This window comes from Gymnogyps californianus, chromosome 2, assembly GCF_018139145.2.
Source record: "Gymnogyps californianus isolate 813 chromosome 2, ASM1813914v2, whole genome shotgun sequence".
Classification (NCBI taxonomy): Eukaryota; Metazoa; Chordata; class Aves; order Accipitriformes; family Cathartidae; genus Gymnogyps; species Gymnogyps californianus.
The window spans coordinates 93,388,361-93,401,220 of NC_059472.1; the positions used below are offsets into that span (position 1 = coordinate 93,388,361).

General features: G+C 41.1%; 1 protein-coding gene across 2 annotated transcripts in view; it reads right to left on the reverse strand.

The window, feature by feature from the left end:
- Nucleotides 1-7,101: 7,101 nt before the first annotated feature.
- The window catches only part of ECI2 (enoyl-CoA delta isomerase 2), a 33,878-nt gene continuing 28,119 nt past the window's right edge, over nt 7,102-12,860 (reverse strand). For both annotated transcript variants that reach the window (XM_050892590.1, XM_050892589.1), the window contains 3 exons: nt 10,944-11,033; nt 8,703-8,846; nt 7,102-7,876 (listed from right to left, as the gene is read on the reverse strand). In XM_050892590.1, the coding sequence (XP_050748547.1) occupies nt 7,721-7,876; nt 8,703-8,846; nt 10,944-11,033 (390 nt within the window). In that variant the 3' untranslated portion in view covers nt 7,102-7,720. The remainder of the gene's footprint in view (nt 7,877-8,702; nt 8,847-10,943; nt 11,034-12,860) is intronic.

Below are 12,860 nucleotides of genomic sequence, written 5' to 3' on the forward strand. Positions count from 1 at the left end.
CTCTATTGAAATTCAGCCTGTTGATCATGAACAATCCAACTCACCAAGATGACCTTGAAACTTGGTGTTAGCCCCATATTTTATAACATAATGCTCTCTTCTGACATCCAACTCATTCATGAACACACTGAGCAAAAGCAACACCAGAATAAACTCCTGTCAGATCCCAGGCTATGCCCTCTCACTTTGATAACCTGATGACATCTGCTTAGTAGAGTGTTTCAGCCAGTTCTACAACTCTACAATTGTGATTTAATCTAGATCACATTTCCTGGAATTGTTTACGCCAGCTGCATAGCAGAACAGCACAAAAACCTTACCAAACTTTAAATTAGATTCACTGCTGTTCGCTTATACACCAAGCCAGTCACACTAATGAAGGAAATTAGATTAGTTTGATATTGTTTGTCCTTGACAAATACAGACTATGTTTCTTCTGTTTTATTACTGCAGAGTAGGGAGGAGATTTCCAAGAAACTCTCTGCACTAACTGTATGCACTTAACTGTACCTTCTGCTACTTCTCCTTGTACAATAGTAGACCTTGATAAAAAACCTTAGCATTCTATCCTTGTATCACAAAAGAAAGGTAAAGTCACACATATTTAGAAGATCAGGGCTAATGGAACAATATGATCAGAAGTTAGCTTCTGCCCTTTTGTTCCTCAGACATATTTTTTGTAAAAAGTTTTAAAATGCTACTCAAATGTAATCACTTTAAATGTCAAAAAGAAACAGAACAATATTCAGCAGTGCTGTGAGACAGCAAAAATATCACTTCAATCAATGCAAATTGTAACAACTTTCAGATTGTTTCATTATCTTCTTGTAGGTATGTTGTTACAAACTCCATGGAATTTCTGTAGGTACTTTAATTTCTATATTTTTTTAATCTTTGCAAATCCTTTCCAGATTTTAAAATTAACCTTCATATCAATAGGTAAAGAATTCCTTATTTCATATCTGTAAGATTAGTTACACTACTGTCCTGGTTTCGGCTGGGACAGTTAACTCTCCTCTTAGTAGCTGGTACAGTGCTGGGTTTTGGATTTAGTGTGAGAATGATGTTGATAACACTCTGATGTTTTAGTTGTTGCTAAGTAGCGCTTATCTTAAGCCAAGGACTTCTCCGTTTCCCATGCTCTGCCAGCAAGCAGGTGTACAAGAAGCTGGGAGGGAGCATAGCCATGACAGCTGACCCGAACTAGCCAAAGGGATATTCCATACCATGGAACATCATGCTCAGTATATAAACACGGGGGAGTTGGCCGGGAGGCGTGGATCGCAGCTCAGGCATCGGTTGGTGGGTGGTGAGCAATTGCATTGTGCATCACTTGTCTTTTCTTGGGTGTTATTTCTTTTTTGGTTGTATTCCTTTTCATTACAATTATTATTATTCTTAGTTAGTAGTGTATTTTATTTTTACTTTAGTTATTAAACTGTTCTTATCTCAACCCACGAGTTTTACTTTTTTTTTCCTTTCCTCCTCCCCACCCCACTGGGAGGGGGGAAGGGGAAGCAGCTGCGTGGTGCTTAGTTGCTGGCTAGGGTTAAACCACGACAACTACTTTTATCTAAAATGCCAGATAAAAAAAATACATTTGCAATAGACATTTTACTGGCTGAAAAATGTGAAACCCTACACATCACAAAAGGTTAATTAAGGTGAAGGTATACTATCATGAGGGATACAAACTGGAGATACCATCAGTTTATTTACACATACTTTTAGGGAAAACAAGGTAAGTGAATTATTCAAAGTTCAGGTTGAAGTTTTTGATCTGCATAAACATTTCCTATACATTAGAACATATGGTGCATAAGAAATGTTGTTTGCAATCGAAAGTACTGACATGGTTCTTACAGTTCTAGGGTCTTAACTAAATTGGAAGAGAAAGCCCAGTGCCAACAAAAGAAAAATGGCCAGACAAAAATCTCGCTCTCTGCCGTATACTACTTCTTTAATAATGAAAACCAGCATCAGACAGAGTATACAGGGAATCTATTGAAGAAATTACACTAATAATGGAGTTAACGAATTGTATACTTAGATATCTACAAGCATCCTCAGGGTGTAACTATAGCGCAAAATAACATGCTCTAGAAGAGGCTAAAGGCTTTTACTTAAACATACTGTTTGTTACCTCTGAGTGCCCTTCCTTAACTTTAATGAAAACAAATCTACATCAATTAATAAAAGCCCTTTGAGTGCTCCAGTTAGATAATATATAAGCTGATAATTACCTGTTGATATTTAATTCCACGGAGTGCTAACATGTCTTTGCATGCATTGCTCTCACCTGTTCAGCCTGGCTGGCTGGCTATGACATTAACTACTCAATTTAATTTGATACAATTATTGAAACATTATTTTACCTGCTTACAGCAATTTTGCCTTCATTATGTGTCTTCTTCCAGGCATGAAACATTCCTTCTTCACTGATATTTTGAGTTAGCTAAAGCAAGGAGAACAGTTTTGTTTAAATATCAGAAACATGTTTCAGAATGAGCACAAGGAATACAAAATAAAAGAGGATACCTAATTTATTTGGCCAACAAAGTTCACCTGTGTTGCGCTACACTTATTTTCAGATGACCTCAAATCTAGCAATAGGTCTGCTGGAAGTCTGCAAGAGTTCTGCAAAAAGAACAAACCAATTTGGAATATAGTGCATGTGAAAACACTTCTCAGAAATTATCGCTTACTTTTTTTTTCTGTGATCTTTTACTGGAAAGTTTTAACCTGTTACAAGCATGTATCTGTTAGTTTCAGTGAGCTGAACTTGGCTTTTAACAACATACCTCAAATGTTGTGTCTGCATTTGAACAAGATGGGGATTTTAGGTAGGGAGGAAAAACTTCTATAAAACTAACTACCATAGTTGGAGAAAAGAGGTGTGCTTTTGAGGACACATGAAGAAAGAGCTATGTCCCAGAAAAATTTTCAACTTTTTACACTACACTAACCACTCTAACAAAGGCTATCTTCCTACAAACCTTGTTTTGTTTCTATTCCTAGCACACTATGTCTCTAACATAATATAGGTGCATGTAAACTTTGCACTCATGAAAAGTGCTGGTTCATGAGGTTTGCAACTCCCAGAAAAGAATGTCTCAGCCTGGAGTGCAGAGCTCAGGGCACCCCTGGGACAGCAGAAGGATTCATGTAGGGATGAACGCTGCGCTGCAACCCCTCTGCAGCAGTGCTATGACCAACCGTCCGCATGCAGCTCAGCACTCCTTCAAATGACACTTCTCACCTGTACCCACTTGTGGCAGACTATTAGATATGAGGTCCTCATCAGTGTCCTACCAGCTCTCAGCCTGACCTTCGGGTGGCAACGAGAGAAGGCCTGAGGAGAGTCTGGGTGTTTTCTGTCAGAAGAGGAAAAAACACCCTTTGATCCAGAGAGTAGCTACTGCCTGACATGCTTACTATTGAATTTTCAGTCTTACAGATTTATGTTTTAATCCCAAAATTTCGGACAATATGACAATAGCAACCTTAGCCTTTTTGCTCCAGTCCTCTGCAAACCCCAAACTGATTGCCTTGCTAAGCTCTGCAGGCTTTGCTGCCAGTTCTGTTAGTCGTCATCTTGTGCTGTGAAACCATCTCGGTGACAAGCTGCTGAACTGCTATCACAGGTGTGTTCCACTGCAACTAATTAAAGCAATATCATGTTAAACACTCTATACAAACTGCTTTCAACTGTACACATCTTGATTATATTGAATGGAGAAGTGGTTAATAAGCCACAAAAGGATTTAATTTGGGGTTTTTTCCCCCCAGGTTTTAGATGTTGCATTCTAGACCTATTCCACCTACTTAGGGCTAAACTGTATTGATACTACATTTCACCTGTTGCAGGCAATACGGAATGCATTTTAAAGTTTGCTCGGTTGCAAATCAAAAAGGAAAACCAATCCTCCAAGAAAATTTTGAGAATAAAAATATTCTGTTTAGTTACTACAAGAAGATTATGTAATGTGCATAGTTGTCTGTCCATAAGCATCTAGGAAAGGTTATAGATGGAGGAAACCTTTAAAGAATGGCCATGGTTTAGAGTTTTTCATCATAAATTCTAACTTGTTTGAAAAACTTGTAAGTCCTTGTTTAGATATGAGATCTACTACATTACCCTCACGGACATGTTCACATTCAGCTGGAACAAGGGAGAAGCACTTTAACACAGCAGAGTTGTTACAGGATACTTACAACTGAACTATAAATTCAATGTCAGAAGCACAAAAGCCGGCATCGGGATGCAGCCTGAACATCCTGAATCATTTACGATAAAAAGATGGAGTGTATTATTAATGTTTCACAATGGCCTTATATGCAGAGTTTTGTGGTTTTGACAGACTTTGGATTTTTAATTGCTGGTCTCAAAGCTACTTTTAGTCAAACAGGTGTTGTATTAACAGTAACTATAATGAATACAATCAATGAATGTTGCAGGTCGTATATCCAGTGTAAGCTTAGAACACCTTATTTTCCAAAACCATGTTTAGATATCTTGTTATTGGTATTTCTGTGTGGTGTATTTCATTATTTACCTGTGACTCTATACAAGCATGGAGGCAGATTATTAAGCACGTGTGAAATTGTGCAAACTCTGACCTGAATCCTATTGTACATTGGACCTCCATGTTAGCAAGATGTACACCACCCAATGGTAATACCTTGAAGGGACCATAGGGAACATTTGATGTAGTCCTCACAATTGTATTATAATAAATACCATTTAAAAGTGATTGTATTTCAGAAGAAATTATCTAAAATTGTTAACTTGTTGTATGGAGTAAATAGAAATTGTTTGAAGTGATTCATCAGACTTGTTTTGTTGTTCTTAATACCAGACATCTACAGAATGTGTAAAAATGACTAAAGATGCTGCTAGGCAGAAACAAATGTTTTGTCAACAAAAAACGTTATGAAGTGAACTTCGTTAGCGATCTCAGGCAATGATTTGACTTTCCGAAAGTTAACTGAAACCACCCAGGAGTACCATTCCCTCGAAGCAATGTTGATTTATTCTCATTGGAGAGTCAGAACAGAAAAAAAATATTTCAACAAATCCAATTCATTACAAAACCAGTAATGGTTCATCTCCCATTGCTCTAAGTGATACGCTGGGATCCACTGATCAAGAAAATCCTGTTTCTGCTCTTTCATCCATCAACAGATTATTAATGGCTGCATTTTTCCTTGAGGAAAACAAACACATCGCACACATACAAAATGCACTTGGTAACATAGCTGATGCACTACTGAATCTACTAAATGTTATCACTGACAAAGAGCTTTCAAAAGACTGAACAACTACTGTTTATCCCTGGGTACACCAACAATGGCGACCACTATGGTGCCACCACCACAGTGCCATAAAAACCCCACAGAAAGTGTTTCAGGGACTCAGGCTCACGTGAGCAGCGTGAAAACGAAAAAAGCACACGAGCCACAAAAGCCTTGGCAAGACAAAGCCATGTTTCACCCTCCGGTCCCGAAGGCATTTCCCCTGTGCTGCCCCAGCCCTGGGGGCTGCCACGGGCCAGGGCCGCAGCTCTCGGCCTCCTCCTTGTCCTGCGCAACTGCTGCCATTTTGCAGCCAGCACTGAGCCTTGCGCCCCACCGGTGGCCCAAGAGCTGCCCCAGCCACAGCAGGGCATGCCCAGGAGGGATGGCGGAGGCCGCCACCTCACACAGCTAGGGTGCCATGGCAGCCCTGAGCCTGCCTAGCCTGCCGGCAGCACTCAGCTCCCACCCAGGTCTCTGCCTCAGCTTCTTCTCTCACTGCCTCTCCTGCCACCACTCCCTGGGCCTCCGCCACTCTTGACCCCACGGCACCACCCATGCATGCCGCCCTGCAGAGCTGTCCTCTTCCCCTACCCACCACTGCCATGCTACAGGTGGCCACCATGTTGTGGGGCCTGGAGCTGCATCCCCTCTCTGGGTGCTGGGAGGGAAGGGGGAAGAGCCCTGCTGCCCCTCGGCTGTTTCACATCTGCTGGAAGCCCTTTTCCATGTTATTTCATGGCAACAGGAAATTGTTTTGGCCTCCCTCTCTTTTCTGTGAGCTGGGTCCAAGTCTCAGACCTCCCTGGCAGTTTTACCCTCTCCTTCTCCCCTGTGCCTCTCTACTGCTTCACTCTCCCCGTGTTCCTGTTGGCCCTGCTTCTGCCATCCTGTGTGTGACAGCAGACTTTTTGCTGGCAATCCTGTGTGGCAGCATCAACTCTCTGAGGGTCAAGGAGGACCCTAAATCCATTTAATACTTCTTAGCATCAAATTTAACTGCTGTAGCATAGCTGACTGATGCATACCCATGCTTCTTGTTTTCTTTTTCTCTGATCCCATTTCTCTTTCTCAGTAGTTAAATCCCAATGGCCAGGTACCACATTGGAAGCAAAGTCTGGACTTTAAGACCTGCTTACCACGTGAGGCAGCGGTGCCGCTGCTGAGCAGCCAACCGGCACGTCCATGCTGCCCAGGCGCAGGCGACTTTCCGGCAGCGGCACCGCAAGTCTTGGCCAAGGCGCCCTGGCAGCACCCGAAGCCGTCCATTTCTGGCGGCTCACTGTTCTGCTCCAGCAGCTCGCACTCCCGTGCTGTGCCCCCATGCTCTGGCACTTGCATCCAGAGAAACTGGCATCCACCTCAACCTCTGCTGCACCTACACCAGCCTCCCTCTGCATTGCCCACAGGCACCCGCTGCACCCCTGCTTTTATGTGCGTACCTGCCTAAGCACACGGGGCCAGGACTGGAGTGCTGCCTGTTGGGTTTCTCACTGTCAACGCTCTTGAGGCTCAGAGTCTACAGCACTGAAATTAAAGTTTGTTGTGGGAAAAAAAAAAAAAACCAAACCAACGCAATCAGCTCCTTGTCATTGAGAGGCTTTTCTGGATGAGGAACTGCTGCTTCTCCACTGGTTCCTTTCGTTGGCATGAGCTAAATGCCTACCTACTTCCAGCAGCCTGACCCTGTCCTCTGCAGCGCCTGGTACACTCTCTACCCAAAGACATCCATGAGTGGAGAAATGTTCTGTTGAAAAATAATTGTTTTGTTAATTTAACTCCAAAATGGCTACAGTAAAAGGTCATACTATCTTTAATGGGATTTTTCACAGAAAAAGGGCAATATGAAGCAATTAATGGAAAAATATATTTAAGATTAGAACCATAAAACTCACAACAAACATCTTTGAGAATCTTCAAGTTAGTCAAGTGAAAACTTTTTGCAAGACTATCACATTAATACACCTCCAGGAACTACTTTTCCTCTCACTGAGGATGTTTAACAGAAGGAGTAAGAATCAGCACAACAGTAATTAAATACTTCTATTTATTTTTTTACTAATACAGTATTTCCTTCCCCACAGATGAATAAAAAGAATCACTCATAAGACATTTATTGAATAGCTATCAAAATATGCTGCTATTGAAGCTGTTGCTTCTTTTGGAAGACAATCTGCTTTAGTATTATTCAGAAACATCACTGCTGCCTACAGAATAATGAACCTTTTTTCTCCAACCTAAATATCCATAATGGATCCAAGGCACATAACGTTGTATTAATTTTATGAACCAGTTTTAACCCAGTACTCAGAACACAAATACACCACATCAAAAGGTATAAGAATTATTATTTGAAGAGAAAGTTTATTAACAATAAGGGCTGATTAAGCTATTGCCAGAAGGTGAATTGTTCTACTGGTGAAGATCAGAGTTTTGATTTCTTCTGAAAGAAGCTTACAATAGCATTTACACATTCATCAGATAACCACCTCTCCTTCAGGACTTCACACTCTTTACTGTTGACTGCATGGAGCTTCTCCTTTTCCACACTTCGTAACAGTTGCTTTGACACTGCCAAGGACTGGAGGAGAAAGAGAGGAACATTAAGAAGTTATGGTTTCTATACCCTAATTTAATGTTTCAGAAAATAGCACAACAAATTCAGAATTCAAACCAAGTTGTATTGACATCGTACTTTTTAGCTTTTAGTCAACCTTTTCACTGGAAGTAATTACTGCATTTAATTACTAAGACTGCTAATAAAGCAGAGGAGGTTCATGGGAAGCGAAAAAGCAGTCCATTAAGGGCTCATAATCAGAGTAGATGGGCATAAGAAGTGAAACCTGTTCAACTGTCTGCAGTGCCAAACGCAACCTACATTATCAGCAGTTGGCGCAAGTGTCTCCTCTCGTCCAATGTAACATAATACCATTGTGACTCAAGTAGTTTTGCAAAACCTAAACCAGTGAGCTGGATGACTGAATTCAGCAAAAAGTAAAGCCACCCAGCATCATCTTGAGCACACCCACAGTGCACACAGCACAATTAATACTGCAGAACCAGTGGTAAGGCTCTTAAACCCGAACTATTGCCAAAATAAAAATCTAAGAGAAGGCATCCAAAGCACGCACACAGAGACTGCAGGTGGATTAATTAGTTAGTTTTTAAGGCTTTTCAGCCATTGAATCTCTCTGTACAGTGCACTGTCTTAGATTCAGCCAGGGTAGAAGAGAGGTATCCGTTTCCCAGCAGCATAGCGACAGGGACAGATCTGTGCTTGAAGGAAAATATATTGAGCTTTGTTATTTCAATTAAGGATGAAGTGAAACCAAGTAACAGGATACATTTGGCAGGAGGTTTAGGAATGCTACAGGCTTACAAGGTGGAGAAAAATTTAAAATACTGACATTTTTGGGGAGGCTTGCATAAGCTTCTAATCTTGCCCAAACTTCCTTCTCGAAAGTCCTGTCGGGGAAGACTTCAGTCACAAGTCCCTGGGCACAGGCTTCTGCTGCAGTCAGCTTTTTATTGAAAAGCAAAATCTCATTTGCCTATATAAAGAAAAGTAGAAAGTGTGATTCAGCGAGACACAAGACTTGAGTAATCTGACAGGAAAGGTACAAGCTTCCAAGTCACATTTATTTCACACTCTTGCTCATTAACATCTGCCCTCTGAAAAGAACACAGCATCACAGAATGGATGAGGTTGGAAGGGACCTCCAGATACTGTCTGGTTCAAACCCCCTGCTCAAGCAGGGTCAGCTGGAGCAGGCTGCCCAGGACTGTGTCCTGTTGGGTTTTGAGTATCTCCAAGGATGAAGACACTTCTCCAACGATGAAGACTTAACAGCATCTCTGCACAACCCGTTCCCGTTTTTCACCACCCTCACTATAAAATTATTTTTTTTACATTCAGATGGAATTTCCTGTTTCAATCTGTACCCCTTTCCTCTTGTCCTGTCACTGGGCACCGCTGACAAGAATCTGTCTCCATCTTCTTTACACCCTCCCATCAGGTATTTATAAACATTGGTAACATCCCCCCAAGCCTTCTCTGCTCCAGGAAAAACAATTCCTGATCTCTCAGCCTCTTCTCATATGTAATACACTCCAGTGCCTTAATCACCTTTGTGGCTCTGCTGGACCTGCTCCAGTATGTCCATGTCTCTCTTGTAGCCGGAGCCCAGACCCAAACACAGCACTCCAGCTGTGGTCTTATGAGTGTTGAGCAGAGGGGAAGAATCACCTCCCTCAACCTGCTGGCAACACTCCGTCTAATGCAACCCAGGATACCGCTGGCCTTCTTTGCTGCAAGGGTGCATTGCTGGCTCATGGGCAACTTGTCCACCAGGACACACAGGTCCTTCCCTGCAAAGCTGCTTTCCAGCCAGTAAGCCCCCATCATGCACTGGTGCGTGGGATTATTTCTTCCCAGGCACAGGACTTTGCCTTTTCCTTTGCTGAAGTCTACAAGATCCTCCAATTCTCCAGCCTGTCCAGGTCCCTTTGAATGGCAACGCATCTGGTGTATCAACCATTCCTCTCAGTTTTGTATCATCTGCTGAGGGTGTACTCAGTCCCATCATCCAGGCCATAATGAAGAGGTTAAATAAGTATTAGACCCAGTATCAACCCCTGGGCTACACCACTAGTGACTGGCCTCCAGCTCCTATTGTTCACCAAGAGTCTACATGTCTTCTTGAGCAGAGCTCCAAGGTTGTTACCTGAAATTACGTCATCATAAACATGTTTGTTCACTTCCTGTGGTGACTCCAAGATTTCTAGAACATGTACTGGTAGTCTATATCTCACTGAACAGACTACCCTTGATACTTGGACGTTTGTGAAGCACTTGCTCTACTCCTTACAGATTTAGACCCTGCTCAACAAAAATACATTATATGAACGCAGGCAATAATACCAGGTAAGTATTTTAAACTATCCAGATTTTTTGTGTGGGATATCAAAAGAAGCAGAAAGGGAGTTATGCCGTTCTGAGAAAAGAAAATTTAGATTCTGCTGTCTCTCCTTTTTTCTTCCTTTTTTTCTTCTTTTTTTTTTTAAATTACTATTATCTAGTTTCCTTATTTCTAGAGTGGACAGAGAAAATAAGAGTATGGACAGAAGACCAATATATATTAGAACAAAACAGATAACATAAAAGGCCTGGAAGTAAATACATAAATGGATTGCTTCACGTTCACAATTGGAGGAATGGCTGAATACAAGCTTCCCACAGGGCTGGCAGAAGCCCTGCAACACTTGCTCCCTTGCCTGATAAAAGCAGCCTACCAAGACATTTCTTACCAGTGCTCTTATTTTCTTTTTTTAATCCCTCTTGACACTATTCCCTCCCATTGCTGGAAGAAAGATACAACCTTTCGCCATACAGAAATTCTCTCAAGAAGGTGGAGGAAGCCATGAGAAAGAAAACCTTCATCAGTATCATACTATGGCTTTAGAAGTGGTCACTACTCCGTTATAGTGCCTGCGCTGACACTGTCATCACATTTCTTGATCTTTGGTTCAAAAGATGCAAACAGGAGCTTTCTTTGAGGACTCTTGCCGTGACTCCACTTGCTCTTACAGTTGGAAGATACCAACATACAAAGGTCAGATGGTCCCACATACAGTGCAGACATTCTTACCTTGGCTAAGCCCATGATTTTTGGAAACAGGTAGGAGGAACATCCTTCTGGGCTCTGTCCAAGTTGACTAAATGGGCTGTGAAACGTAGCCTGGGGAAAAAAAAAAAAAAAAAAAAATCAAACCCAGAACAAAATAAAGCAAACCTTACAACAGAGTACGGTACTAAAGTACTAGGATTTAGTTTTCATCTTACAGCTTCTACTGTGACAGAGTTCACCAGAAGTATGTCTGACCTGTTACCATAATAGGCTTTAAACACCATCCAGTAACACTGCTTCATCCTCTCAGTGCACCCAAGAGCTGACTTCAGCTGTGTAATTCAATTCCCTTATAACAACCCCATCAATGAAGTTACCTTATTTGAATATAGTGCTTAAAGAAACTAATTTGCATGAGCAAAATCTTTATGGAAAGAACATTCATACACATCTGCCCTAAAAGTTATTAGATACATAGCCCAAATAACTTAAGAGGTAAAGAACATTTTGCTTTCTGAAGGCACACTGTTTATTCTACTCCAGAAAAATTCAAGTCACTGAATCTTCTTTCCTCAAATTTTACGCAAATTTAAAAAGAACCTGTGGCAGAAATGCATCATGGGGTCATACAAAACAATACCCTAATTGCAAATTAGAACTGAACTACAGAATTTTATGTTTTGACAACTCACATCAACTTTAAGCAAGGAAGACAAAATGCTTGCCTTTATTTCCATTTAAAAATATGAACCAATACACAGAGTGCAAAAGTTGCCAGTGCAGCTTTCACTGTAATAGAAGGTAATCACCTCTTACTGTACTACAGATGGCCATACAGTAATACAGAGCAACAGACCTCCTAGCAAGAAAGTGACATTTATATCATTGTAAGAAAAGATTAGACAACATCTGCCAGGATACAGACTAGTATTGGCCATGCTTAAGCAAGGGGAGATTAACTATACCAGGGGTACAAACTGGTGCCCCATGAACTGGAGCAAAGTCCAGTGCAGAAGGCAATGTTAACTGACCGCCCAAAATGCTGATCTGTTGTCAGACTGGGCTGTGCAGTGTCCTGTAAATGTGGCTGGTAATGATCTGCTCTGGGAATACCTGGCTGAGAATAAAACCAGATCCTAGACATAGCAAAGCTGGCCACTTCTGAAGTAGGTAGTCAATGCCCAAGGCACTCCAACCAAACTACTGGAGAATGTGAAATGAAGTAGTAATTTGGATGAGAATGACCTTACTGCATGGGAGTTCACAATCCTGGAAAGTGAAGAACAGAGAACAATCACCTTTGAGAAGGCTTCAATAAACTTGAAGTTAATAGGAAAGTTCTCATGAAGACTAACCTAAGTGAAAGGCTAAGTTAGACCCTACAGAAATCCTCAAAGAACTGTTACCAAGGGCACACGCAAAAACTGTCCCAGTGCAGGTAGCAAGGTACTAACAGGCTGTCTCAGCTAAATCATGAGCCCGTCACTGACTTTAAATACAAGTACACAGAAAGTGAAAACTAATGTCAGACAACTAAGTATGAAACTAATATAAGCATGCAGAGATTAAAAAAAAAAAAAAAAAAAAATCAAAATACAAGGCAAAAATAAGATGCATTTACCATTGATTATGTATACGACTAGTAAAAGGAAGTTCAAGTATGAATTTCAAACCATTCAAGAAAGGATAATATTAACAGGACAAAACATTTAATGCTTATTTGGATTGAACTTCAACTAAATCTATACTAACTCATGGCTGTAAGGAGACATTACGCCAAGGGGGAAGTGATTAGAATTCAAAATAGTCTTAATAAAATGGAGAGGTGCAAGTAAGAAGATACTATTTAATATGGACAAGTTAAAGTTTGGCAAGAGTAACTTGGTATACAGTATACGACAGGAACAACTGTTTAATGGGCAACTCTACAGTAAGGGA